The sequence below is a fragment of the Colossoma macropomum genome, unplaced genomic scaffold (genome assembly GCF_904425465.1).
Source record: "Colossoma macropomum unplaced genomic scaffold, Colossoma_macropomum, whole genome shotgun sequence".
In the NCBI taxonomy this organism is placed as follows: Eukaryota; Metazoa; Chordata; class Actinopteri; order Characiformes; family Serrasalmidae; genus Colossoma; species Colossoma macropomum.
In genome coordinates, this window is record NW_023494793.1 from 21,698,283 (window position 1) to 21,725,024 (window position 26,742).

The 26,742-nt window shown below is 39.6% G+C and overlaps 1 protein-coding gene across 1 annotated transcript; it reads left to right on the forward strand.

The window, feature by feature from the left end:
- On the forward strand, positions 1–26,628 carry dpysl2a (dihydropyrimidinase like 2a). The gene is made up of 14 exons (XM_036578809.1): positions 1–314; positions 14,879–14,967; positions 15,129–15,313; positions 16,283–16,447; positions 17,841–17,902; positions 18,490–18,570; positions 18,684–18,752; positions 19,799–19,919; positions 20,688–20,844; positions 21,317–21,458; positions 21,716–21,886; positions 22,975–23,154; positions 24,113–24,278; positions 24,409–26,628. Exons 1-14 carry the CDS (start codon positions 273–275, stop codon positions 24,498–24,500), a joined length of 1,722 nt encoding a protein of 573 aa, XP_036434702.1. The 5' UTR covers positions 1–272; the 3' UTR covers positions 24,501–26,628.
- The last annotated feature ends 114 nt before the right edge of the window (positions 26,629–26,742 follow it).

The following is a 26,742-nucleotide window of genomic DNA, read 5'->3' on the forward strand; positions in this document are numbered from 1 at the left end:
TGCAAATCTCTCCTCATCGGCGAACCGTTCGAGTCGGACTCGCGTTGGCGCAGAGCTGGAAGGCGGAGAAAGGGGGAAAAGGTTGGCAGCGGAACCGAAAGGGGCTAATTTCTCTTTATCGAATTTTTGACCGAAAACGTATCAGTGAAGGCCATCGCCTTTGGGTTTTCCCTATTTTTAGCGCGTTTTGCGAGCACCGGCGACGTTGAGCATCAGCTCCTCCACGGCTAGCGGCGAACAATACAAACGGAGCCACCGCAACCACCGTCGACATGTCCGGCTACCAGGGCAAGAAGAACATCCCCCGCATCACCGTGAGTATTCTGGAGTCTGAAATTGTAAAACGAGCGAGTATTCTGGGGAATGAAATGATGAAACCCCCCATTTCTGTTGAGTGAGACCGCTAGAAGGGGGATTAATCTCTGAGGGAAGCAATGGAGATGGTGTGGGAATGTCTCTCTCTTGCAGCAGGTAAAGCTAAAATGACAGCCTGGGCTGACACCCAGACTCTGAATGACCGAATCTGTTCTAAGAAAGCAAACTAGCTGCCTGCTGGGGTTTTTATGTGTCTGTCATGTTCTGTAAGGCTTCCAGTGATATGCCATCTCGTCTGTTGCTTTCACTTTGGACCAGTTATGTCAGTAAAATTGCTTCAGCTGCGGAGCTGTGTGGAATATTTCTGTTCAGAATTTCACAGCCATGCCCTGTTTCAGCTCCTTCAGGCCTGTTGTCACATCCTTTGCATGTAGGATCTTTTTCCCCAGTGGTAAGCCTAAAAACAGCTGCCTCCCAGCATAGACTGTAACATGTAACCTACCTAGATTAACATGATGCTGAACATCATTGGACTATTCTGCAATGCTTTCAGATATTCTCCCTTTATGTACTGGCTTATGGAATTTCCCAGCTGATATTCCTGCAGTCTTAATGTTAAATAAACAAAATTTCTTCAGGTCTTTAGCAGTGGAAAATCCTCAAAAACAATGGCGTTGCATGTGCTTGGAGCATCCACCTTTGAAAGAATGTCACTTTATATGTAAAATCCAGGCTCTGTTTAAGCTGCCTCTCATACAATGGCTTCCCCACTGCCCCCCCTTCACTGTCAAAAAACTGCCACGCCGGTTTGATAACCATGTTAAATGGAGAAAACTGTCTCTGGAGTAGCTGAATGAAAATCCTCTTTTGAAAAGTAGGTCAATGGATGTGAACTATATCTCATGGAGCGAGCTGCAGTCTGAGCAGTGTTTTCTATGGTGACTAGCTGTTGCCATGCACACCGGTATGAATCTGTGCCGAGTGAAAATGTCTTGAGCATCAGGATTGATTTAATTATTTTTTCTCAGAGATGCTGATGATGGTCAGATCTTAAGAGTGAGAGGGGAGAGAGAGTGATAAAGGACAGATGAGAAGGGCTTCTAGGCCTGCGCTGTTAAATCTTGCCCACAGCCATTGGACACCCAGCTAAGCTTCTGCCATCTTAAGGCCTGGAGTTGCCTCTCCTCAGCGGGTAGCTGCCAGTGATACAGTCTTTGCACTGCAAATCCTAATGCAAATCCTAATGAGTCACTGCTTGGTGATGTGCAAAAGTATAGTTATTATATTTGTAGTCTACCTAATACGTTAATCTGTATTAAGGTTAGCCAGAAAGTCACTGAATGGGCTTAATCAAATCAGCAACACAGCAGAGGCCAAAAAATAAAATAATAACTCATCACTGTCGGAACAAAACCTTACATCTCCCAAAAGGTCACTATTCCAGAAAGGAAGAAAAAAACATTAACTTTTAATGGAAGTTAATGCGACATGATTTTATTTTAAAAGTTATATTGTTCATTCATTAGGAAATTTTGATGTGGTGTAAAAGGTGCTTTCATATAATGTGTAAAAATGAAAAATGAGCATAATAATGTTAAATAATCTCCATGTGACCAGTACAGGTTGACAGTACAATTGAGCTGGTGTAAAAACAAATCCCTTTACAAGCCTTTAGAGCATCATTGTGTGTCTGAATGTCTGCCTATCTCTTTTTTTCTGTGTCACTCTTTCGTGTCCATCTCTCTCCCTTCTTCATTTTCATTCCTCTCTGTCTGCGTCTGTCTGACTGTCTCTCTTTTTGCCCCTCTCTCTTTCTGTCCTCAGCTGCCTCAGCAGTGTCTGACAGTGTCACCCTGTCACACTGCAACAAATGCAGCATGAACACTGCCCTTCACTCTCCAAAACACACACACACACATACACACACACACCCCTGGCCCACATTTTTATGCATGTTTTTCAAAGCCAGTGTATTTGTGCGCCCCAGACATTGTTTAAGGATGTCTGTCTACTCTGTCTGCAGTTTTTTTGCATTTATTCACTCTTTATTAGGAAATTGAGCTCACTGGTTAGATAAAAGTCCAATGGGTTTTTTTCTTCATGCCCAGACATATAGCCAAATTAAAAAGCACTTTTGGTAAACAACAGGCATTGCAGTTTCTAATGACATGTTCTCCATTGTCTGACTGATAAAATACAGAGTAAAAGGGCCAGTGAGGTAACCACAGCTCACCTCAAAACAAGCCATAAGTGGTGTGTGAATCTTTTAAGAAGCTTAACCACTGGAATGTAGCACCTCATCAAGAGCTAGCGTATCGTGGTAAATAGTGCGGTGTCTCTGCGTAACAGTGATTAAGAGACCTAGTTGAGTAAATGAAACGCCAATAAAATTGCAGAGTATTTGAAAGTAATAATATAGCTTTTTTTGTAATGACAGCTGTCAGAAAACAGAATGTGCCAGTCAAATGAGACGCTGCTGTAAGTCAATGGCGGTTGTTACAGCTATTTTGGAATGCTGAAATTAAAAAGTGTGTTTTTACCTACATTCACAGCATATTGGTTTTATTATTTATAATTGATAACGCATATCATAGCAGGGAGACTCATTTGACTCACACCTCATCATTAAAGCAAAAGTTAAGTCAGTGAGGGACAGTACAAACTTTCCACAATTAGACAAGCTGACATCATGTTTGTATTAAAAAAAGTATATTGAGACTTCTTGTTCCTCAGCCAAGTGTTCTTTTCCGTGAAAAATGACTAGCCTGTGATCAACCTTTTATGCTACCTCTGCTGTTAGTCAGTGTGACATTATTTAGGAAGAACTTACAAGATCATACATGTTATGTTTTACTTTAAACGCTCGGTCTGTGCTTTTGATGCACTGTGAGTTCCATAGAACAGTACAAAAAGCCATTTTTTTCTCGTGGGTGACACTTTTGCCTTTTATGGGTTGAATTTTGCTCTTAGTATAGATGAATCCCAAACTGCTACAAAATTCCTCTGATATGTCTGTCCACCTCAAACTCTTTTAAGTTGGGGAACAACATCCACTGTTTAAGAAAGACCTAATTGTCTCTGCTAGACTACAACTGACCCCTGAATTACAAGAGATCCCTAACTTTTATGATGTGACAAGTATATTTTCCATCTTGTAATGAGTTTACCAAAGAGACCAACCACAATGATTAGTAACGGATATGTCTTAATTATGGCTGCGTGTGGTAAAAAGTGGTTCAGCAGATGATCTTTTTCCGCTAAACGAAATGTCTCCATTGCTGTGTTCTTTAGAGATCTCTGATTTCATGAGCTTTTGGAAAAAGAATTCAAAATATCCTTTCCTCTTGAGGTGATGTCTTTTGGGTTGCCAGTTCACTTATTAATTATGTATTCACTTTTATAGCCAGTTTTATAAACATCTGCAGATTATGCCTGGATTTGCGGATTCATACGACTCCCTCCTCTTGCTTATGGCATGTTAAAAGATACATCTTTCTTATGGCACATTAAAAACTTAATAGATGGGAAAACAAGCAAAACCTGCTTTGGAGTTTTTCCCAGAACTCCCCACTGCTTCACTGGGCATGTTCGGAGATTTCCATAAACTGTGACATATTTCAGCACACACTCCACGGGAGTTATCTCAGGACACCTGGTCTTACACTTTAAACGTCTTGAGTATATATGCCAGTAAATTACAAACCTGAGTGACCAGTTAGGAAATTACAGTATATCAACCTACAAAAAAAAGGAAACGGGTGATCGTGATCTTTTAAACATGTGCTGTTAAAGACATTAATTTGTCAGTTGACATGTGCGTGGGATGGCCAGAGGTTCTGTGCTTTGTCTGCGAACGAGTACAAGCTACAGATCCATTTGTAAAAACAGAACCAGACACGTCTGTACATTGTAATGTATCAGAAGGAAGAATAAGCCTGATCTGGCAAAGGAAACACAAAGCCCTCTGAAGATTTGTGCAGTTCCGAAGAGGAATGCCTCAGAGCGTACGCGAAAGACAAAGTCCATTAAAGCTTTCCCTCTGATCGGCCACAGGAGCTCTTCTGCAGCGTATCCATCAGTGCTCAGGATGACTCTACATTCAGGAATCTCAAAGCGCTTGACCTAGTTAGTAGCCTGGCATTCTTGTAGATCACATCAAATCTCCACTGCTGCTGATAGCAATTTGTGTCATGCATTCAGAACTTTATCTTCCTTTTCCTTAGTAGACATAAACCTGATTGCAATGGCATGGGTTTGTGTTTTTGAATGAGTTAAGGAAGTTTATACTGCTAGTTATCCATTTAGTAGGGCACAGATGGGTTCAGTATAGAATGGGTGAATCTCGGCAGGCCTTCGTTAGCAACCCCCCACGTTCCCTGGGGAAGCTTGGCTAAGAGGGGATGGGATGTGAAGTAGGCCAGCCACGGTGCAGTGAGCTACAGGAAGTCCAGCTGAAAATGGAGTTAGGGCAGTGTTCCTACAAGTGCATCTTCATCCACCACTTATCACCACTCTCACTGTCTGGACGCTCCACAAAGCTCTGTTGGGATCTATTAACAGTCTCCCTGATGGAAGCTATTGCAAACATATGCAACTGCAATTGTTATATTGAGTGATGGCATATTTGACTGAATTACAGTGGTCTCGTAATGAAAACTGTAATGTTCTCTTTGTGCACTTTGAATCTGAGCAGACATACTGCTTGGTTTACATTTGTTACTAATGTCCTTGAAAACAAATACATCATGATGAAGAGTGTTGGATATGGCAGTTAGAGTACAATATGACATCATCCAGCCAGCACAAATGATTGTTTCCCTGTCGACTCTTTCTGCCGACAACTTCAGAGTGAGTCATCAGACGGTGAATCTTGCCGCAGTACCCAAATAGCAGCCTGTGGATTGTTAGCCAGACCACCAGATAGGAAAGCTAGAAAAATCCATGATCAATTGAGGAGAACATGTTTTGTACATTCATTCTTCTTGAAAAGTCCATTTAACATAGATTCCGACCTGTACGTACTTCCAAATGGTTTCAAAGGCTTATGGTTTGTGGTCTAAAATAGCTCTGGTTTGAGAAAACATGCTGTCTTATCTCCATGAATGTGCTGGGACATCCAGAAACACATCTAATGCTTTTTTTGGTGAAACCTCTGCTTAAATCATATCTTATCTCCATAGCCAGGCTGAGGACACGACAGAAGCTTTCTCCAGAAACAGGAAGTCATTGCCCTAGAGGAACAGAGTTCAAGCGGTCACTCTCCACACTTACGTAATGAGTCATTAAGCAAGCATCTAAGACCTACAAAGGATTACCACGATTACTACAGTGTGTACATTTGACTTGGAGGTTTGGTATTATGCAGTGTTAGCGGCAAACTGTGACTATTAGAGCTAGGCCATCAGTTCGGGACCTAAATGTCAAACCTTGGTCAAAAGCAAAATAAAAAGGAAATGAAAACACTTCTACGATAATGCTAATATCTGCTATCACTTTTATGGGATTTTAGTATTAAGTTAGCAATTCACATGAACAATATTTGGATGTTCTAGATTAAGCATAGACATGTTGGTTAATCATTTAACCCTTTGTTTCCAGCAAAACTTAACAATGAATAACAGTATTACTTGCAGTGCTTACAGAGATGAAATAAAAGTATGATGACTATATGAAAAATTAGCTACAAATTACAGACATGCATTTTTTTTTTATATATATATTTCTCAAAAATCAGTAGGCCATTTCTGAAGGCCTAGAAGGTTTGAAACGATATCTCCCAACTACAACTTTTATTCTGCATGACATCTATTTCTATGTTGTAGTTGATAGAGAACTGCAAACCCCTGAACTAGTCACAGTTATGCAACGTTAAGTTCTGCAACAACTTTCACCCTTAGAATTTGCAGTTATCACTGACGATAACAAAATCATGATGTAGTTCAGTATTTTGGAACAAGAAGAGAAAATCTGTCAGTGCAGATTCTGAAGGCCAATCCATGCCACATTTGTATTCATAAGTAGAAAAGGAGTTATTTTATTGGGATTACAATTTGTTGAATAGTTATTGTTGTTATTACAGTCTTGTTAAGCAGAAAGAAAAAGCGTCTTTTACAGTGTGCCATGTTTTTTTTTTTTACATTGAAACTAGTCAGTGTAAACAAGTTGGAATTGCAGACTGGAATCTGTCGTTATGGTAAATAAAATGTAAAAGTTATTCATTGCGTAACATGCTGTCTAATTGAATATGTACTTATGCTTTAATTACTTTTGGATAGTATATCAAAGTGTAACTAACAGCTGTAGACTTCCAAGGAATAATACTCATCTAAACTACTTTAGAGAGCATAAAGAGCAGCAGAGATCATTGCCTACTCTTTCCAGCCCACGTTGAAGTTTTGGAACCAGAGCAGCCAAATGTGTCAGTGGAGTGCCGGCAGACATTTGGGCCATGAAGCTTCATCAGCACAGTGTCACTGTGTCTCATGACCTCACGTGGTGATGGTTTTGCCCACTCTCAGTTCAGGACAGATGGGTGACATGATATGACAATCACTTCAGATTTACATTGCATGAAATCTTTTTTCAGTTTGGGGAAAAAACAACTAGTTTGCAGATTTGCACATTTCAGTGCTGCTCCTGTCATGAGACATTTTAATTTTAGTTCAGTTAAACTCTTAAGATTCACATTCTTTTACTATTCTTCTAAATACAGCTATGTAAAGGAGGCTTACTTTTCTGTCTGTGGCCTAGATTCCAGTGATGAGATGTGTATCCGCATCCATGATTGTATGTCACCAGGAAAAGATACTGGCTGGCACAAAGGGTCGTTTTGTTGTGAGATTGTTATTATGTTTCAAAAGAGCATGTGTCTGAGTCCTTGAACACTTAATTAGATTTTGGCTTTTTAAAGATACTGCCACTTAACTTACACGTTATGGAAAAAAATGAGTACATTGATATCATATGTGCTTTCAAAAGATATTCAGACCCTGTCACTTTTTCCACGTTTTATTACATTACAAACTTACTCTAAATTGGGTCAAATGCATTTTTTCCCATCAATCTCCATAATGATGTGATCTGCAAATGTTGTGAAAATGAAAAATTGAAATATCACAGTTACATAAGCATTCAGAGCCTATGCTGTGACACCTACATTGAATTCAGGTGCATCCCATTTCTTCCCATAATCCTTGAGATATGTCAACAGCATAATTAAATTCACCTGTAGTCATCTTCAGAAAAGTACAAACAGAGGAAGTGCTACTGGAAGGGAGATAAGCATTTCGGCTTTGTCAAGGAGGAGAACAAACAAAGACTACTGTCCTTGAAGACTCTTCCTTCACATTTTTGTCCAGTAATTTAGTGATGGCCCCTTGCACTGAAGCAGACACCAGAATTAAACACATTAATAGTGTGTGAGTTGAAGCTTAGTCTTTGTCAAATAGAAGAACATAATAACAGCATAGTTCACATACATTTGGATATACAAGTTGTGGTTGTAGCATAGTCATCTTTAATTTGGCTGCTAAACTGTAATTAATCTAGCAAGAAAGGACGGCATTGTGATGGCAGTGTCACATAAATCATACTGCCCACGAGTCTGTAGTCACTTAGCCAGTTGCTTTTTTACCCAAAGCCATTTTTCCTCAGGCCATGTGTCTAGAACAATCTTGTATATGCAATGTTTATGTGTGGGAATAAGTAACTTGGTAACGAGTTTTTGCCAGTTACTGCAGTAACCCAGTTAACCATCACCAGACACAGGCCTGCCTTTATCTGTATAAAAGGCCCTCACAGCTGACAGCTAAAAGAACTGAATCAGTCAAAAAAAACTGTCAGTTGACCTCCGAGACAGGAATTTGTTGTGACACCGAATAAACAATATATCATGCAGCCCTGCTTTCATAACTCTCCATGCATGTTTGCATAATGTGTAATTACAGAGTGCTTGATTAGGTTGTGAAATGCTGTTCATGAAAGCTTCATTGTGACCCTCCATCTCTATCCAGCTCTCATAACAGGACCTTATATGTGTTACATAATATGTTAGCAGTGCCATTCATTCTCCACCAGGCCAATGTGCATTAGGACAATAAACAAACAGCCATCCAATCCACCAAATTCTCCATAAATACCGTGGCAAAGGTTCATTATAATCAGACATGAGACATTTTTCCCCTAAAGCTGTTACAGCAAGTCAGTACAAACAGGCTAGCCAAGAGACCAGACTTTAAGTGACGGAGAGAGAGATTGTGATCAGCTCATTTCTGAATGAATTGTTATACAAGTTGCCGGAAACCTGGATACAACTGGGCACAATCCTGCAGCCTGAGCTCCAAAAAAAAGAGCAGAAAATCGTAGGCTCATGTAAACAGGACGTTCTTGACTTGCCTGGTTTTACTTCTAATAAATGAGGGATGCCTCAGGATCAGAATGTAAAGAATATGTGTGAACTGCATCGTGAGTTTACGTAAGTAAAAGGGGCTGCACAGTTCAATAACTCCAGCCAAAATGGAGTAAACATGAAAGGTTACTACAATTTGAGCTGTTTATGTATATTTTAGTGATGTCGTAATGTATTAATTAAACTTGAATTAAAAAGTAACTGATTAAAATGGAAGTCCTCAATAAATTGCCAATGATTAGTTGACAGTTTGCATGATGATTTGGCATATTTCAAAGTCTCTTATTGGTCCGTCTTACAGTAAGAAACAGCCTGATGAAGACACCTGTTTAAATGCTTTTTTTGTCATGTAATATTTTAGTGAAGTCTTTTTTAAGGCTTTTTATTATTTTGGAATCTTTGAAAGAGTGTGCATGGTTTGTTATTGTACAATTAAGTCTATTGTATTAAGTCTGTAAAAAAAGGAGTCATTAATGTCAACAATAGATTAATCGACTGCTAATATAATTTAAAATTGACTAGTATTTTTGTTTACAAGTGCAAAAAGCAAAAAAAAGCAAAGTTTGAGCACTACCTCTGATCCTCATAGGGTTTTAATCATAAATGTTTTTTTTTAAAAATGGAAACATTGCCCACGAGAAAACATTGCATACTCAGATCCTAGTTCTCTGTGAGCACCACAGTCCAGAGCTGTGACTAACAAAGTTAAGGCGGTTTGGATGTTCACAAGATGTTTTTCTGCTAACAGCATCAGTGGCAGCACTGTGGGACAGCCAGCCATGACGCTATATAAGGGATGGATTTGGACTTGCATGCATATGTGTGTATGTGTGTGTGTGTGCGTGTGTTGTAGCATAAGCAGCAAACAGAGAGGCTTTGTCTTGGCGAAGACGAGGCCTCACAGCCCATTTCCTTTTGGATGTCTCCGCTCAGCTCCAGTAATTGGCAGATCATAACTCTCCTGTGCTTTGCAGTCTGACTAAACCTAAGTTTCATTACTACATTCAGTCATTAATATTTGGAAGAGACATTGGTTTTGTCTGGTACCATTCTTAGAAATGAGAACACTAAACACAGAATCATTAGAACAATGACAGAATGAAGCCCCCACAAAACATGTAGTTGATCCAGTGGATCAGACTGAGCATGGCAAAACTTTTAAAAGGCCCATGTAATGGGAAACAGAGTTCTCTTCACTTTTTTAAATAAAATGTTTTGAATCAGAGACCACAGTTATTTATTTAAATTCCAGTCAAAACGGCCATTTAGTACAAGTTATTCATTTTTCGGGATTAGGGAAAAAACAGGAAATATATTTAATTCATAACACAGAAATCTCAACAGCTAAATATAATATCACACTTTTCAGTATTTAATGTGTTCAATACATTGCCTTAATTACAGTTTCCATTTTCAGGAGACTTTCAGTTTTCCAAAGAAATGTGCTCATGTCTTAGAGGTTAGTTGCATTTCTGCTTCTCAGCATCCAAGTAACCCAGGCATGTTCGGTAGTGTTGTGTTCTGGACTCTGGGATGGCCAGTCCATTGTTCTGAGAACACAAGCAGCTTCTTTGTTTGACTTCAGTTCTTTTGTGTCTATTTCCTTTTCTCAATAATATCTTCTTAACAGCTACACATCCTTTCAGACCCATAGTTGAGTTGTCTTCTCACAGTGGAAGGATGGACAGAAACACCTGTAGATTTTTTTCATATCTGAAGTAAGGGTGACGGTTGATTTTCTCCTCTCTCACAAAGATGAATGTTTTAAGTACTGTTTATCTGATGGTGACAATTTTGGCACCTGACGCTTTACCAGTAAGAGTCATTGGGCAAGACTCATAACACTACTTTCGTTTACCTCTTTAGTGATCAAATTGTAAGTCACTCTGGATAAGAACATCTGCCAAATGCCATAAATATAAATGTAAAATGTCATATCTCATCTTCCAAGAAATATCTCTTGGAAAAAGGAACAACCATTTTGACTAGAAATTATATAAATGAAATGTGGTCTTTTGTACAGCACTGTAGTTTTGTAAACATTGTTAAAATTGCAAATATCATTCACTCCCCAGTCCAGACAGTCTACATTACCAATTCAAATGATTGGAAACACTATTTGTAGTAATCCCTTTGTAAATTATCTGCCCATTTTTCAAATACAAAGTGTTCTGGTCTTAATTTGGTTACAGCTTGTATTCATTGTCTTTGTGATGTCATATAAAACAGTGTATTTACTTATGTCAACCTTTTCAGCCTATAGCAGTTCACATTTAAATTATAAGTAGTGTTTTAGCCCAGGCTGCTTTATTAATAAGACACAACACAGGGCCACCAATTAGATCATTAAAACAGATCATTACATCTATCATTCTTAAAGGCACAGTAACGAAAACAACCTATTTAGGGAATAAAGAGAGAAAATGGAAAATGGTCATGTAATTATGACTGTTCTGGTACATAAAACCACACAAATGTTATTAGTGGACTTAAGGGAAAAAATAAAATAAAAGAAAAATAGACATACACCAGTGTATTGACAAAATACAGGCTTCAGGAAGGCTGCTACTACTGTTTTAACTTGGCTTAGTAAATTTCTGTAGATAAGAGAATGTCAGAAACCATGTAAACAAGTCTATTTGAGATTACTTAATGCAGTTTGCGGCAAAATGTATGACGATTCAGTTTTATTTACATCATGTTAATTGGTAAGCTTCTATTACTTGTTAGTTACATGATTCTCGTAGCTCAAATACAATGCTTAAGCGCATTTCAGACACTAAGCATGTCTTGGCTGATGGGCTATATTAGGGGGGGAAATTATACAACTTGGAACTTTTATTCAAAGAGTCCTGCTGTTGTTACAGCTGGTTCTGCATAGCACTGTAATACCTCAGCATTCATCATGAAGGCATGTGAGTCCAGCAAGGAGATTAGAATATTGAATTTAATGAGTATTCAATAATCCTGGTCCTTTGATGCCTGTTAACTGATGGCAGCTGATGATGAAATCAGAGGCTGACATCACAAACCAAGCTCTTGTTTAGAACAGAGAGCTTGCTGTGAATGTTCCACCTTTTACTCTTCTACTGATTCTCATACTATCCTGAGAGAAGATAAGAACAGTCTCCTTTGCACAAGCACTGATTTCCTTGAGTGCAAGGTTTTTTGCGTGGGTTTCAGTTCTGTTCAGTAGGTCTCTGGAGAACAGTACATGATAACTACTTATTAGCACCCGTCCAGCCCTAGATTAACACTTATTCAGCAATTATCTCATCTTGTCAGCGCCTAATTACGGGCTGTGATGCAACCAAGAGCGGACTAGCTCTTAAACCAGCCCCCTTTTATACTGGAGTGTGAGTGGTTTTTCTGCTGGGGAAAATGTTGGTGGGCTGGTGTTCTCTGGTGTTGATCTAGAATGGAATGCATGCCCAAGGCTGGGAGGTCTTCAGTGAGGTTTTGATGACTTCACACCACTTTTCTCTCTCATTCTTCCATGCAGTGTCCATGTCTTGAGCATCAGACATGGATCATGGGGGTATTAGGCACGGACAGTGAGGTGGAACAACAATCTAGTGACTCCTCACATAGTACATTCAGATCTACAGAACATCTCTGGAGCCTATCAGCACACTGCATGCAAATACAAATTAGAGAACAGAGGAGGTGCTAAAAATAAATAATTCCTCAGTGGCTAGTGAGATAGAGAAAAACGCACACCGGCACAGAGCGTCCGAAAATTCTAAACTTTTGTTTTTAATGAAGGTCCGCACACCGGCGCAGACATGCAGCGATGCTCGCAACCCCGGCAGGCAGTCGTTTAGATAAACAGACGCATGCTAATGGTAAGTTACCTCAGCTAATACTAGTAGCCTAGCCATTTCAAAAACAGCCAGTCTGTGAAGAGGTAGTAAACAGATGCCAAGCATGATAAGTAATCATTCAGTTCAGAGTAGAGTGTAAAAATGAGTTAGAACAGTATCTGATTGTATCATTAAGAAGACTATGTCGCCATGTTGGTAGGCAAGCTGCAACTCTGACTGTGCTTTGATAGAGCTCGTCTCATCATCATTACTGCTGCTACAACCCTGCTGGTGGATAAAAACCAAGCAAAATAGACCAGAATGACCAGAAAAAAGATGAAAACATGTGCAGACAATTTAGATGCAAATACATGGGTTAATATGCTTTAAAAAAGGGATAAAATAAGTGTTTAAAAAAACATGGTATACTGCCTTTGCTGAATCAGTTATGGCTCTGTTATCTCATTACACACCGCCACAGCACTGCTGAGTGAACTTGAAGTCGCCTACCAAAATGGTGGCAACGTGATTGTGACATCATCTTAATACTATCAGTTATCATGTGGAAAGTTTTATTGGTCTATAGGCAAAATAAAGAGTTCATTGTTTAAAGTGTGATGTGTTTTTTTATTTTCTTAAATATAAAAATACTAAAACCATACCATTACCATGGCCCAAAACTGTGATACATACCGAACCGTGGGCCCACTGGATTTACCCCTATATAGTAGATATATGACGATGCTACAAGAAGCTGAAGTTTTTAGTTCAGTCAGTCACAGCATTTAGTTTTTCTGAGGTTTGAGAAGAACCAACAGTGCCACATTTAAAAATAATATCCAAATCTATGGGTACAATGATGTTTATTCATAGTCCCACACACTGTACTGCACTAAATCCAGTCAAACCGTAGTAATGATGCTGTTTGTAATGAAGCATGCAGTTAGTGTTCTTTAAGAAGCATTTCTTAAAGAGCATTTTCTGACATAATGTGACATGATTCAACTGGGCTTTACTATAGGTATTCAAACAACACTAGGGATTTTGTTGTGATAGACTGTAGATTTACAGCCTTTACATTGATGTTTTATGCTGTTGGCTTGAAGTCATTACTGCCATAATGTATTTTGTTCTGTTGTATTCTGCTTGTTTTGCCTCTAGTGGCAATTGGGTAAATATTGCAGATTAATTAGCTGATAAGAATTGCTGTTACCATTAAGCTGCGTCTGTTCAATTTTCTGAAGATCTTGGCTTTCAAGGTTTTTTCTCAGCTGGTCAATATGAGCAATGTCTGTCAATCTAATCTGCCAAACTATTTTCATATAACAAATAATATTCTTCAGCCTGCATAATGAATAAGTAATATAACCAGTGAGAAAAGGTTAGTAAATGGTTACTCAGTGGTGGAGTTAACTGTAATTACAGGTTTATATGAAAGCTTTGACTTAATGCTTGCGTTCTTGTATGTGTATTTTTTTCAAATCACTACATTCCAGTACATATCAGTGATGCCGTAGAAGAATTATTTTTGTTTCCTTAAAGCAGTGGTTCCCAACTGTGGTCCTGGAGGCACACTGCCATGCACATTCTAGTGCATTCCCTGCTTTAAAACGTCGACTCAGTAAAGGGTTGTTCCTGAGTTGGACCAGATGTGTTGGGAGCAGGGAAAGTACAAAAATGTGCACCCTGAATGGTTCTTGGACAATTTTAAGATCTTCAAGTTTAAAGAACCTCCAAACGAGGTAAATATTCCAGGAAGAACCCTTAACTTGGTTTACATTATGTGAAGGTTCTTTATGCCTTTAAAAGATTTTTCACTCTCATATGTCATTACAAACATTAAGAACATGGTTCTTTATGGAACTAAAGTAGTCCATCTTTGGCATCGCAAAAAAGAAACCTCTTTGTGGAACATTTTTAAAAGAGTGAGACACTTTATGGTATGAATTTGACATTGCAGGGAGGGAAATGTCTTTAATAATAGGCATTCTTTATTTAGAGAGTAATAACAATTTTCAGCTGCTGAAGCATTAAATAGGCAGGACATGCTCTAGAAATCTACTGTAACACTATCAAATTGTCTTCAATGAAGTGGAACCAACTAGACACTCAGATTTTAGATATATACATGTAGCCGCAACCTTTTCATTGATGTTGATGAGACGAAAAAGAACAAAGTGTTTCTGCAGTTAATCTGGTACCGTGAGATTCCAAATTAAGCTTGGTATGCAATGGTATGACATCAGGAGATTTGTAGTCGTGCTGAATTAACAGGTGTGCACAGCTGTTCTGAATCAGAGCGAGCATGAGCAGAGCTATATTACAACCCCCACCTCTCTCTCTCCCTCTACAGAGTGACCGTCTCCTCATCAAAGGGGGGAAGATAGTGAACGATGACCAGTCCTTCCATGCTGACATCTATATGGAGGATGGAGTCATTAAGTAGGTTTTTCTATTATTTTCTTTGTGTTTTTGTTCATTCTTTTGTTAATTCATGTCTCTTTCATATGAAGCACTAAAAAGTAACATTTGATGTAATATAACACCCACAAAACACAAAATTTTAAGGTCTCCTACCTTTCTTTTCACTCCCTCTTCCTCAGGCAAATTGGAGAGAACCTCATTGTTCCTGGTGGGGTGAAAACCATTGATGCCCATGGCAGGATGTTGATCCCTGGTGGCATTGATGTTCACACCCGTTTCCAGATGCCCGACCGGGGCATGACGGCAGCTGACGACTTCTACCAAGGCACCCGTGCCTCTCTAGCTGGAGGCACCACCATGATCAGTATGTGCAGAACTGAAATGCACTAGCCCATAAGTGCATACCTCAAGTTGCTAACAAATCGACATCATCTCCCCCACCATATTGTACCCATTTTTTTCCATTTAGCCAACTTTTTTGTTTTTAACAATTCACCAGTACAGAAATGGTAAAATAGTTTAATGTAAAATGGGCTACTAGGCACCCAGGATATGTCATAACAGAGAATTGTATATTTGCACACAATATTTTGTATCCATTTAGTTATTATCAGTAAGATATTATTAGTATGTTATTTTGTTTTTGTACATTTAGTGTCTTATGAATGAACGGTTCACAAAATGCTTACGGCGCATTTAAACAAAAAACGTTCCAGCCAGTTAGTGGACAAGGCAGTTCTTTAAAGTAACTTAATTTACAATTACCAACTTCCAACTCTCTCCTTAATTCTACTCACTTGCTAAGCTCTAGTAGGATTGCCCGGTATGTGTGAGGCTGCAGCAGGTGTCATGTCTGGGTGGATGTGTGAGATGATTTGGGGTGCACAGGACCAGGAGGCCAGCTGGCTCACACAGACAGTCTCAGCAGTGTGCATGTGTGTGTGTGCGTATGATTTGGTCCACTCTGTCAGGCCCGGGTCTGCCACGCCAGGCATGTGCAGAATGCGACAGCAGAGCTTCAGCTAGCGAAAATGAGCAGGATTTGGAGAGGGCTGCCAATTAGCTGTTTCCTGGAGTTCTCCCAGGACTGCACTCTATCGTGCTTTCTCCCACTCATGGTCGGCTGGGCTATATTGTTGCTCTTCGTGTTCTCTCGTGCTTTTGGCTCTGCTGTTTGATTAACCTTGTTTGGACGGTGTGGGAGGGAGGGTGAGAGAGATTAAGATGCGACTGCCAGTGTTGTCAAAGGTAACAGAAAGAAGTGAACCTAAACACTGATGTACTGATATCACATGCTCACAATGCTGACACTGTGTGTTTCTGTGTTTCACAGTTGACCATGTGGTGCCAGAGCCCGGCGTTAGCCTCATAGCAGCCTTTAACCAGTGGAGGGAGTGGGCCGACAGCAAGTCATGCTGTGATTATTCTCTCCACGTTGACCTCACTGAGTGGCACAACGGCATGCAGGAAGAGATGGAAACCCTGGTGAAGGACCACGGTATCAGATACCAACCTCTTTATACGCTCTCAGACTCTTAAATGACATATCGCTAGACCTGTCACAGTTATTACAAAGAGGCAAATAAATGTAAATAAAATAAAGCAGTAAATGCTTTCATTGAGACACCAGGGGGCTAATGAAAACTGAAAAAAAGTTCTAACTTTTAACTTGGTGCTCTTACTTGTTTAGAGGGCAGCACTGAGTGATGTTTATTTTTTAGCTATGTAGCTATGGCTAACATTTTCAACATGTATGCTAGTAGAATTAGTGTCTTATCGTTTACATTTTCACTCTTGTAAAGGACTTGGCTTAACTCGACACATAATTCTGTGAACCGTCGAAGTTTGTGTGAGTGTGTGCAGTATTGATTCAGCAGTACAACCAGTGTAGCTACTGAGTAAAGGTAGCTAGCAAGTAAGGTGGCAAATCAGCCAGTTATGCCCCTTTACTTGTGCTTTTAACCTTTACTTGTGCTTTAATAGTTTCAAAGAATAAACAAGAAAAGACAATTAAATTGTTAATTGCAGTTATTTAAATGTCACTCAATCGTGAAAACATGTCATGATGGTGACAGCCCTACAGGCCATCTTACAGAAATTTGAAGTTAATATGGGATTTGAGATGCAGTCGTTAATTCATTATAGTAAACTGAATATTGTGTCAGATTATTATTGGGCAAGCTAAGTCCCTGTTCGTCAAGAATTCCCTCAAAATTGATATATTCTCACATGTTGGACATGTTGAATGTATGCATCTCTTTTGATCAATGAGCTTGTAAATTTAGTTCATTTTTCTTAAATAGAATCATCTGGCTTGTATTTAAACTCTGCAAGTATTGTGGTGAAACTCTTATTTCAGTGGTTTTTGTGAAGATTTTGACAAGGTGTTAAAATCTTAAAAAGACCAAAGGAAAATTGTTCAATCCAAGATTGGTCACTGACTGCCAATATGAGCTTAACCAGGTTTCAGTCAGTTATTAGAAATAGAAAACAACGGCAGCAGCTCTGTGCATGGCTCTGTAAGAACAAGAACATGTCACTGTAAAACTGCAATGTGGAAGATAAAATATATGTCTGTTACAAAAATGTCTGTTACAAGCTTCAAATAAAACATCTGGAATGTCTTTTGCAAGCATCAAATGTAACAAAAAAAAAAAGTTCAACATACTATTAGAAAGTTTTGACACTGATGGCCTAAACTGAAGGCTTTGCAGTCACAGTTCATCACTTCTAATGGCATGTAATACACATTACATATTCTTAGTTTTGTTTCCCCGGCATAGATTGTTTGAATGATCTATATCTTTGTGTAGATTTGCCTTGTCTGAAGAAGGATTTATCTCTGTAATTGTGTTGAAATACTTATGCACCTCTATTCTGCGTCTGTGTAGGTGTCAACTCTTTCCTGGTCTATTTGGCTTATAAGGATGTTTTCCAGCTAAATGATTCCCAGGTATGAATGTGAAGCTTTTAACAGATAATACGGTATTTGTAGTTATTATGACTGCATATGCAGATGTGTTGACTCAAAATATTGCAAAATATTATTAAGGGTTTCTCATGTAGTCTTAATGTATAACGTAGCTGGTTTGCTCGTTACAAAAAATATTCTAGCATGCTCTTCATGCAAAGGAGCACATGAGTGTATTTGGCTGGTAGTCTCTGGGGAATCATCCAGCATGCAATAAAAACCTCTATTTCCTGCAGCTGTAGATTCCAGCTAGATTCACTACAGATGATGAGAACCACTTTCGTGTCTACAGTATGAATGCAAACTACTGTCAGAAGTAGGTTGGATGTGTCTATGGGCATCACCTTACACTGTCTTGTGGAGCTGCTTAAAAGTAACTGGTGTTTGGCAGCGTTATCCTTTACAGCCTTAAGCTAGAGATCTTCCATGTTGCCAAATATGCATTGATAGTATTTGATTTATGTTCCCTGGCTTAGATGTTACTGTCCTTTTATCTATGCATCCTTGCCAAAAATTACATTCTTGCTGGCTGACAGTAAAACGCCTGGCTCTGTGTGTTTCCTGCATAGATGTATGAGGTGTTCAGTGTGATCCGTGACCTGGGAGCCATCGCCCAGGTGCATGCTGAGAATGGTGACATCATTGCTGAGGTAACACCTCCTTCCTTTTTCACTATCACCTTCATGTGCATTGGGTATCTTCCCTTGTCCTTCTGGATATCACTCCATCCAGATACTAATAGTTTCAATGTTTATAATTTAAGGAGCAGAAAAGGATCCTTGAGCTAGGCATCACTGGGCCAGAGGGCCACGTCCTGAGTCGTCCAGAGGAGGTAGGACACCAGCACAACATAAGTACAATAAATCGATAGATTGTAATGTCATGTCCACCTCTCTTCAAACATCTATATGCTTCCTCAAACTCTTTAAAACCCTTATCTACTCATTTTCATGATTTTCTTCTGTTATCTATAGTTTGTTTTTACTAGGAGCTGGCAGAGAAATAATCATATTGGTCTTTCCTGTTGAGAGATTTTTTAAATGACTTTTTTGTATCATTCGTACTGTGTGAGTAGGACAGGACTAAATTTTGCATAGTTGTCGTAGTTAGTAATATGTATATGTCAGCTACTCGTGTTGCTTTCCCTAACATATTCACATTGCTCTCCCACTGCTTCAAGTTCCAGCTAAAACTCCCAGCAAATAGGTTATTTAAACTTTTCTAAACTTTGTAGCAGTGCTTGCTGTGAAGGTTTACTTTGTTGTTTGTATCATAGCTAGGCACTGCTTCCAACTTGCATTAGCAACATGTTGCAGGATCCTACTATCAGCAAGTAACTTCATTTATGAGATCACAATAGCTAGCTTAGGAATAAACCACCTTAACTGGTAGAAGTAAAATGATACATTAGCTTGGTATTAAGTCAGCTTTCTTTGAAGTCACTATGGGAAACAAAACTTTAACATGCAAAAAATATAACATGTAAAATATGTGTAGAATATTAACAGGCAATCAGGGAAGAATGGTCAAAACACAGAATGAAAAATGTAAACTTGTAAGCTAAATTAGAACTCATTTCTAGAATTAGTATATCATACTGTATTTCAGTTTAAGAAATGAATGTTTTCTCCCTGGCTTAAAGCATAAACGCTTATGTGTGAGGCAGGGTAATGCACATTTAAAGTCCTCTTTTATCTTTTTGACTTCAGAGCCATTGATCATGGTACACTGAGACTGCTTTAAGCTGCTTTTAGATCAGACCGTTGGCCTGTGGACAGCACAGTCAGCATTTGGGAGATGCTGAGTAGAGGCTTAGTGAAAGGCTCAGGTTATAATTCAGCATGAATGTCAGTGAATAAGTCTGTGCTGGTTTTATAGGTGGAGGCCGAGGCAGTCAACCGCGCAGTGACGGTGGCCAATCAAACAAACTGCCCCCTGTACATCACCAAGGTGATGAGCAAGAGTGCTGCTGATGTCATTGCTCAGGCCAGGAAAAAAGGTGAGATCATCATTCAAGACAAAATGGCTACCAAACACGATTGTTATCACTGCGCTGAATGAAACATAGCCAGAGTGCAATTTATGCAATGAAATTCAGGGGTGCTTTATTTCCCCAGAGTGATTACACAGAGTTTCTAGATGCATAATAAATATGATACTGGCATGTGCTTAAGGGAACCGTATCAAAAACGTACCCATTAAATGTTTTGCTAGAAAGCCAGCTGCTTAGCCAGTAAATTAGCTATTATGCATGTGAAAGTTTTATTGTTTTTCAGTGAGAAAAGAGAAAAATTACACAGAAAATGACCTCTTAGATAGCAAATATGAAGTAAAGAAAGCAGTGGCATTTTTACCAGTAGCACCAATAGCATATACAGAATCAGTATACCACAGAAAGTAGCTTAACTACAAGTGAGAGAGTGAGCAATAGCCACTGAGGTATCTGGCAACCAAGTGGCTAGCTTACCAATATAGCCAGTGTCATATAATCAAGTTTTACTTGGATTTCTACATTTTCTCTTTACAGTGAATGGATATTTAATCGACTCGAGTTTAAGGAATTGTTATCAGGAATAGTGTGGCCTGTTTGAAATTGTGTACACGTGTCTTTCAGACACAGCTGGGAAAACATCATGTAATGTTTAGTGAAAACAAGCCGTTAAGAGCAGGCCCTTTATCCTTGGGGGGGGTCTTTGATAAAGCATGTTTAGATAGTGAACATAAATGGCTTGCTAGCTGTTCTTCGCTCTTCTCGTCTTTTCGGCAGGCACTGTAGTGTACGGAGAGCCCATCTCGGCCAGCTTGGGCACAGACGGCACTCACTATTGGAGCAAAAACTGGGCCAAGGCTGCTGCTTATGTCACATCTCCACCCCTCAGCCCGGACCCCACCACCCCAGACTATCTGAACTCCCTGCTGTCCTGGTGTGTGCTGTATATTTGTCCCATTTCTCTGGCCCCCTGTCATAATTATAAGTGCAGTGGCGTGCATGCATACATGTAGCTGATGCAGTGGGTTATGTAGGACAGGTTCTGAGCGCTAGAGGGAGCCATTTATCTTGATGTGACACAAGCTGTGTCTTGGAAAAAGCTACCAGTCCCGTTATCACATCTTGCAAAATCATTTGATGCTTAACGGAAAATTATATTTAAAGCTCTTTATTTGTGCAGTTAGCATTTATTTGCTCAGAAAAACACACATTAGAATGAATACAAATAAAGATTGTCAGAAATTATGATTTTATGCTTTATGATATATATATACATATATACATATATATATATATATATATACATATATAAGCAAAACATAGTGAATGTATAGTGAAAAAAAATGAATGTTTTGTTTCACTAGTGAAAGTAACTCTTTTCTGTTGATTGTCTCTGTGGTGTTCAGTGGTGATCTGCAGGTAACTGGCAGTGCTCACTGCACCTTTAACACCTCTCAGCGTGCCGTGGGCAAAGACAACTTCACCCTCATCCCAGAGGGCACCAACGGCACTGAGGAAAGAATGTCCATAATCTGGGACAAGTGTGTGGTGAGCATGAATAGGTGTTCTACAATGTTGTTTTAACAACCCACACCTTCTGTTTATCCTAAATGTAATGCAGCTTGGGATTGCCAGGAGAATCTGAATGTTTTAGACAGACAGTTGAACTTTAATTAGATTATTGTTTGTATTCACTATTATGCACAACTACCTAAACAATACGCATGTGTTAAATTTACTGAAATTAACTTTAATGTATTTACAGTAGCTTTATTCTTGAAACAGATGCATGTTCATGTTCACAGGTGACAGGTAAGATGGATGAGAATCAGTTTGTGGCTGTGACCAGCACCAACGCAGCCAAGATCTTCAACCTTTACCCCCGTAAGGGCCGCATCGCTGTGGGCTCAGATGCTGACTTGGTGCTGTGGGACCCTGATGTCACCAGAATTATTTCTGCCAAGAGCCATAACCTGGTGAGAGCACATACACGCACATACACACATACACTGAGGCCCTGATCTTACTTAGTATTAGCCTCCGTCTAAACAATAGTGCCTGGCGTGTCCAGGTATCTCAAATGCATCTACAGTAACTGCTTTTGATCAGATTTTGTGACTGCACATTTAGCACGTCAGTCTCCTGCTATGTTTTTCTTGTTCTTGTATATGATTTGGCTGTTATAAACATCTAAAACAAATGAAAAAAGGTAGTTTTACTTTTACTATGTTGCTACAGATATTTAGTTTAGCTCTTTTGTTTTATGTTAATAAATGTATTTCTGCTATTGTCTCGTCATTTTATTTTATTTTGCAAAGTTTTGAATGTACATACACTCCAAACTTTTGGCCTGTAGTGTATGTACTGTCTACTATCTCTCATACACAGATAGCACATTCCCTTATACCTGTCTAACAAGACAGGTATAAGGAGAAACTTGAATACTTGAATACTGCTGCTTATCTTTGATACAGGTCAGCACTATATCTGTACTTTGTTCATTCTTTTGTCCAACATCTTTCTTAAAACAGCACAGCAGTACAAATACTCTTCTCATTTTTGACAGCTGGGCAAAGTGTCACATGCTGCTAGTGTTGCTGGGCCCTCTGTAGATGTCCGTTAACATTGTTAGCGTGATGAGGTCAGGCCTGGTTCTGGCACTGTCTCTCTCTCTTCGCTGGCCTCTGTCATGTCCCACTGACTCACCATCACTGTCCACTTGGGTCTGCTGGTCAGGCTGACTCTTAGCGGCTACTGTGATTTCATTTGCTCAGAGCTGTTGAAATGCAGACTCCATCAAATACAGACAGACTGAATTAGTGCATAGATGTACCGTACACTGGAAAAATATACATCACCGTAATTAAGTTAATGAACCAGGCAAGCTATTAATCAAAAGCAGTTATGTATTCAAATTCAGATTCTGTTGGATGGATGTGGTTAGACAAGCCTGTTCCACCTCAATTATGTTTCAATTAGTTTGTCATTTATATGGCTAAAGTCTTTGCTTCTGTCTGTTCACTGCTTTTTATTTCTGTCTCACTCTCTCTCTCTTTCTCTCTAGGCAGTGGAATATAATATCTTTGAAGGTGTGGAGGTGCGTGGCGCTCCCTTGGTGGTGATTAGTCAGGGCAAGATTGTGCTGGAGGACGGAAACCTCCACACCACCGAAGGCTCGGGGCGTTACATCACCCGCAAGCCCTTCCCTGATTATGTCTACAAAAGGATAAAGGCTCGCAGCAGGGTGCGTCTTCATCTCTCTTTTGTCATGGCTCCATTCCAGATTCTTTGTGCCAAAATATAGAACCAAGAACATAAAAATATTATGAGTAGAGATTAGTTACTATAAAGTTTGTTCACAGTGTCAAACTGTGCAATATTGGTATCACAGAATTTGCATATCAGTGTGCAATTTATGAAAAATACATTTTATTGTACGCTGTAGGGTCTAATCATATGCTGCTTGTTAATCAGTAGTGCGATATTTGCCTTTGTGATACTGATATGAAGAAGACTGCAGTATTTAAATATGCTCTCTAACAAATTCCAGTATTTTGCTCTGTTTCTGTGGGTTTTTGAATGAATTAAGGCCAGTGTTTAAGTGTCCCATTTGTGGGTCTTTACTGGGTTTTAATACATTGCACTGGACATTGCAGTTATATCTGGTGGTATGATGATGTTACATTTAGTTCATGTCATGCAGCTCTAGTAATCCAAGAAATGTCCTGATAGATTTAAGGCATTCCTTTGTTATCTGGGTTTTTTGATGAATGTACAAATCCTAAAATTACATACATAATTCATCTTGCAATGCAGGTTAAGTCTTAAAATGTGTAATTTACCTATACTGTACAGCTCTAGTTCAAACATGCATATTGTCACTGTTGGAAGAAAACCTTGTTTCTCCATTTTTTTTTCAGAATTTAAACTGTGTGTTACTGTGTGTTAAAATGTATTGATGAATGGACCAACAGAAGTGCTCCAAAACTACTTGGGGAAAAAAAATTGTTCTGTTATTCCATTCAAAGTTTAGAGAGTTTTTCCTTTCCCTGTAAAGTTACTATTTTGGAGATACAAGTTTTTGTCGCAGCAGTGACAATATGCTTATAAGAGCGTATATTTAAGAATAATACATCTATTGTTTTTGAAGAGCAAAGTTATCATTTTATGTCTAGTAGTAAGACTGTCTATTCTGTCCTCAGCTTGCTGAGCTGCGTGGGGTCCCGCGTGGTCTCTATGATGGTCCGGTGTGTGAAGTTACTGTTACCCCTAAAGTAATGACCCCTGTCACCTCCAACAAGGCCTCTCCAGCCAAACCCACTCCTCAGCCCGTCCGCAACCTTCACCAGTCTGGATTCAGCCTGTCTGGTCAGATGCTTGACAAAATCAGAACCTTATGCCATTCTAATTTTCATAAGGCAAAGCATTCATTTCATAGTTTCTTCACTCCACGTCTCACATTGAGTCAATATATTTTACTTTCTTTCTTTTCCTTCAGGAGCTCAAATTGATGACAACGTTCCTCGCCGTACCACCCAGCGCATTGTGGCGCCCCCCGGTGGCAGGGCCAATATCACCAGCCTGGGTTAGATTCCCCATGTGCCCAACCCAGCAAGGAAGGGGTGGGAGGGGGTTAAGAGAACCATGGGCCTTTGATGGGCTCTGGTACCACTCCTACCAACTGGACCCCCACCAGGCCCCCTGCAAGCACACCTCCAGCTCCCCATATTATGCATCCTCCAATTCACCCCACACCTCTCCTCACTCCATTCACTCCATTTTTCTCCCCCCACATTCAGGCTTCATTCTGAAAATGCATTGTTTAATTTTCAGCGTTCGACACAGCCGAGGCATTAGCCTGTATTTCTCAACACTACATGCGTACTGCTCCTCAACCACTTTTATTTCCTTGTAGGAAGAGTCAAGTGAATCAAAACTGAATTTATTATTTATTATTGTTTATTGGGACACAAATCATACAGGAAAAGGTCTTGTTCCTAATTATAGTTCAGTCAGTTGTGTCCATTCCACTCAAAACGTCGACAAATCGGCAAAAGCCTAATCGTTCAGACGTTTTTAGAATGCTGTTTTATGAGGAATTCCGTTAGCTAGGTGTTATTTTGCTGTCTCTTATGTTTTTTATTGTGCTGCCAGCACTCTTACAGAACATTCACTTTGGTCTTCCTCTTGCCTCACATTTATGCACTTCTGTACTTGCATTTCGGGACACCTTCTTGGCATTATTTCTTTTTATTTTCACTCTGAGAAAAAAAAACAAAAAAAGTAACGCCTCAGTCATTTTAAACAGGTTGCTTTGGTCTAAGAGAACTTGGCTAATATCAGCAGTTTTAGGGTTAAACCATTCACCACCTCTCACTCTTTTCACAGTGTGGGGGGTTCACTATAGACACACAATACAGTTTGGGCAACTATTGGCTGAGTGAAAGGAGAAAACAAAAAAGACTGGAGCCCTATTTACTGCTTTTGCCCCTTTTACAGATGCACCCCCCCACACACACATCTCTAGTTGTCAATGGGTTAGAAGGTTACCGTGGCAACTGCCCATCAACACTTGGCACGGCTGTTTATTGGACACGACAGCTGTGCTGTGGGTGGGTAGTGCCCCTCCTCTCTCTACGCCAGGTGCTATTTGATCGGCGCTGCTGATGTGGGAATGGCCAATGCACGCCTGTCCCACAATATCACAGCCTGTACCGTTTTGTCCACAGCCCCACCACAGGGGTGCGCTTAGTCATCACGAAACTCCCTCACACAACCCCTAACAGGATAAAGCTCTCCCCCATGACCTTTACTGTAATGACATTTTTTGTGGCTTCTGCATCGACCATAGTAATCTCCAAAAAAAAAACAGTTTCGTCTGGCATGTGTAGAATTGATCCTGTGGAGATAAGATGTTGATTTGACTTATCTGTTTAAAAGAATGTTTTTTTTTAAACTCTGCTGTTTTTTTTAACGTCACATTCACTTGCCTGCCTGTTCGCTAGATGATACAGTTCTTAATGACTGTCTGTGAGTATTGTTATAATGAGCTAAGCATTTCTCATGAAAAAAAAAACATGTACAGAATTCATCCCTCTGCCTCGTTCCATCCGTTGAATGAAATGCCGTTGGAGGCTCTGGCTTCAGCTGTCAACTTCCACATAAGTGATAGCAGATTCCTTAACAGAGATGTTAATCTGAGCTAGCAGGAAAATGTTAGAGAAGACTAAACAAACCCACATCAGCACTAGATATCCCTCACACACTTTTGTGCAGTATTACTCCTCACCTTTTTACACAGACAACCCTTTTATGCGCTTGGGAAAAGTCGCCCTGAGCTGTAACTCCGTCCCATCTCGGTTAACTACTCACAAACACCTGTTTGTAAATCAGTGGTATATGCTAATCAGTGAGCGGAGCTGGTAGTCTGGTGCCAGTTTCGTACTACACTCCTCCAACTTCCATGCCTTGTCATCTAAGGATATGAGTTTCTGCTAGTTGTGATGTCTGTGGATTGCAGAGGGGGAAGTATATTTTAGTGTCTTTTTTATTTTTATGACTTGTTGTTGCCCTTTGCCATCCATTGTTGAAGGTAAAAAATGTTGACAGTGTATGTTTTGTAGGCTATTGGGATCTGTGAAGGTTTTCTCTCTCTGAAAGCTTTGTGTCCCATAAGTGTTTAATGAAATGATTTTAAGTATTAAAAAATGGAACAAAAGTTCAAGTCTTCTGTCTGCTTTATTTGATCTACATGAGGGTCACTGTGCTTAGTAAATGACATAACTTGGAATATATTTTGTAGCTGTACAATCTGTAAGGACCATTTGTATCC

Excerpts from the sequence above, each read along its gene's own strand:
- dpysl2a (XM_036578809.1), top strand. The coding sequence starts at position 273 with ATGTCCGGCTACCAGGGCAAGAAGAACATCCCCCGCATCACC. Across the intron at positions 18,571-18,683 it reads ATGGTGACATCATTGCTGAG|GAGCAGAAAAGGATCCTTGA; the intron begins GTAACACCTCCT and ends TTATAATTTAAG. Across the intron at positions 24,279-24,408 it reads GTCTGGATTCAGCCTGTCTG|GAGCTCAAATTGATGACAAC; the intron begins GTCAGATGCTTG and ends CTTTTCCTTCAG.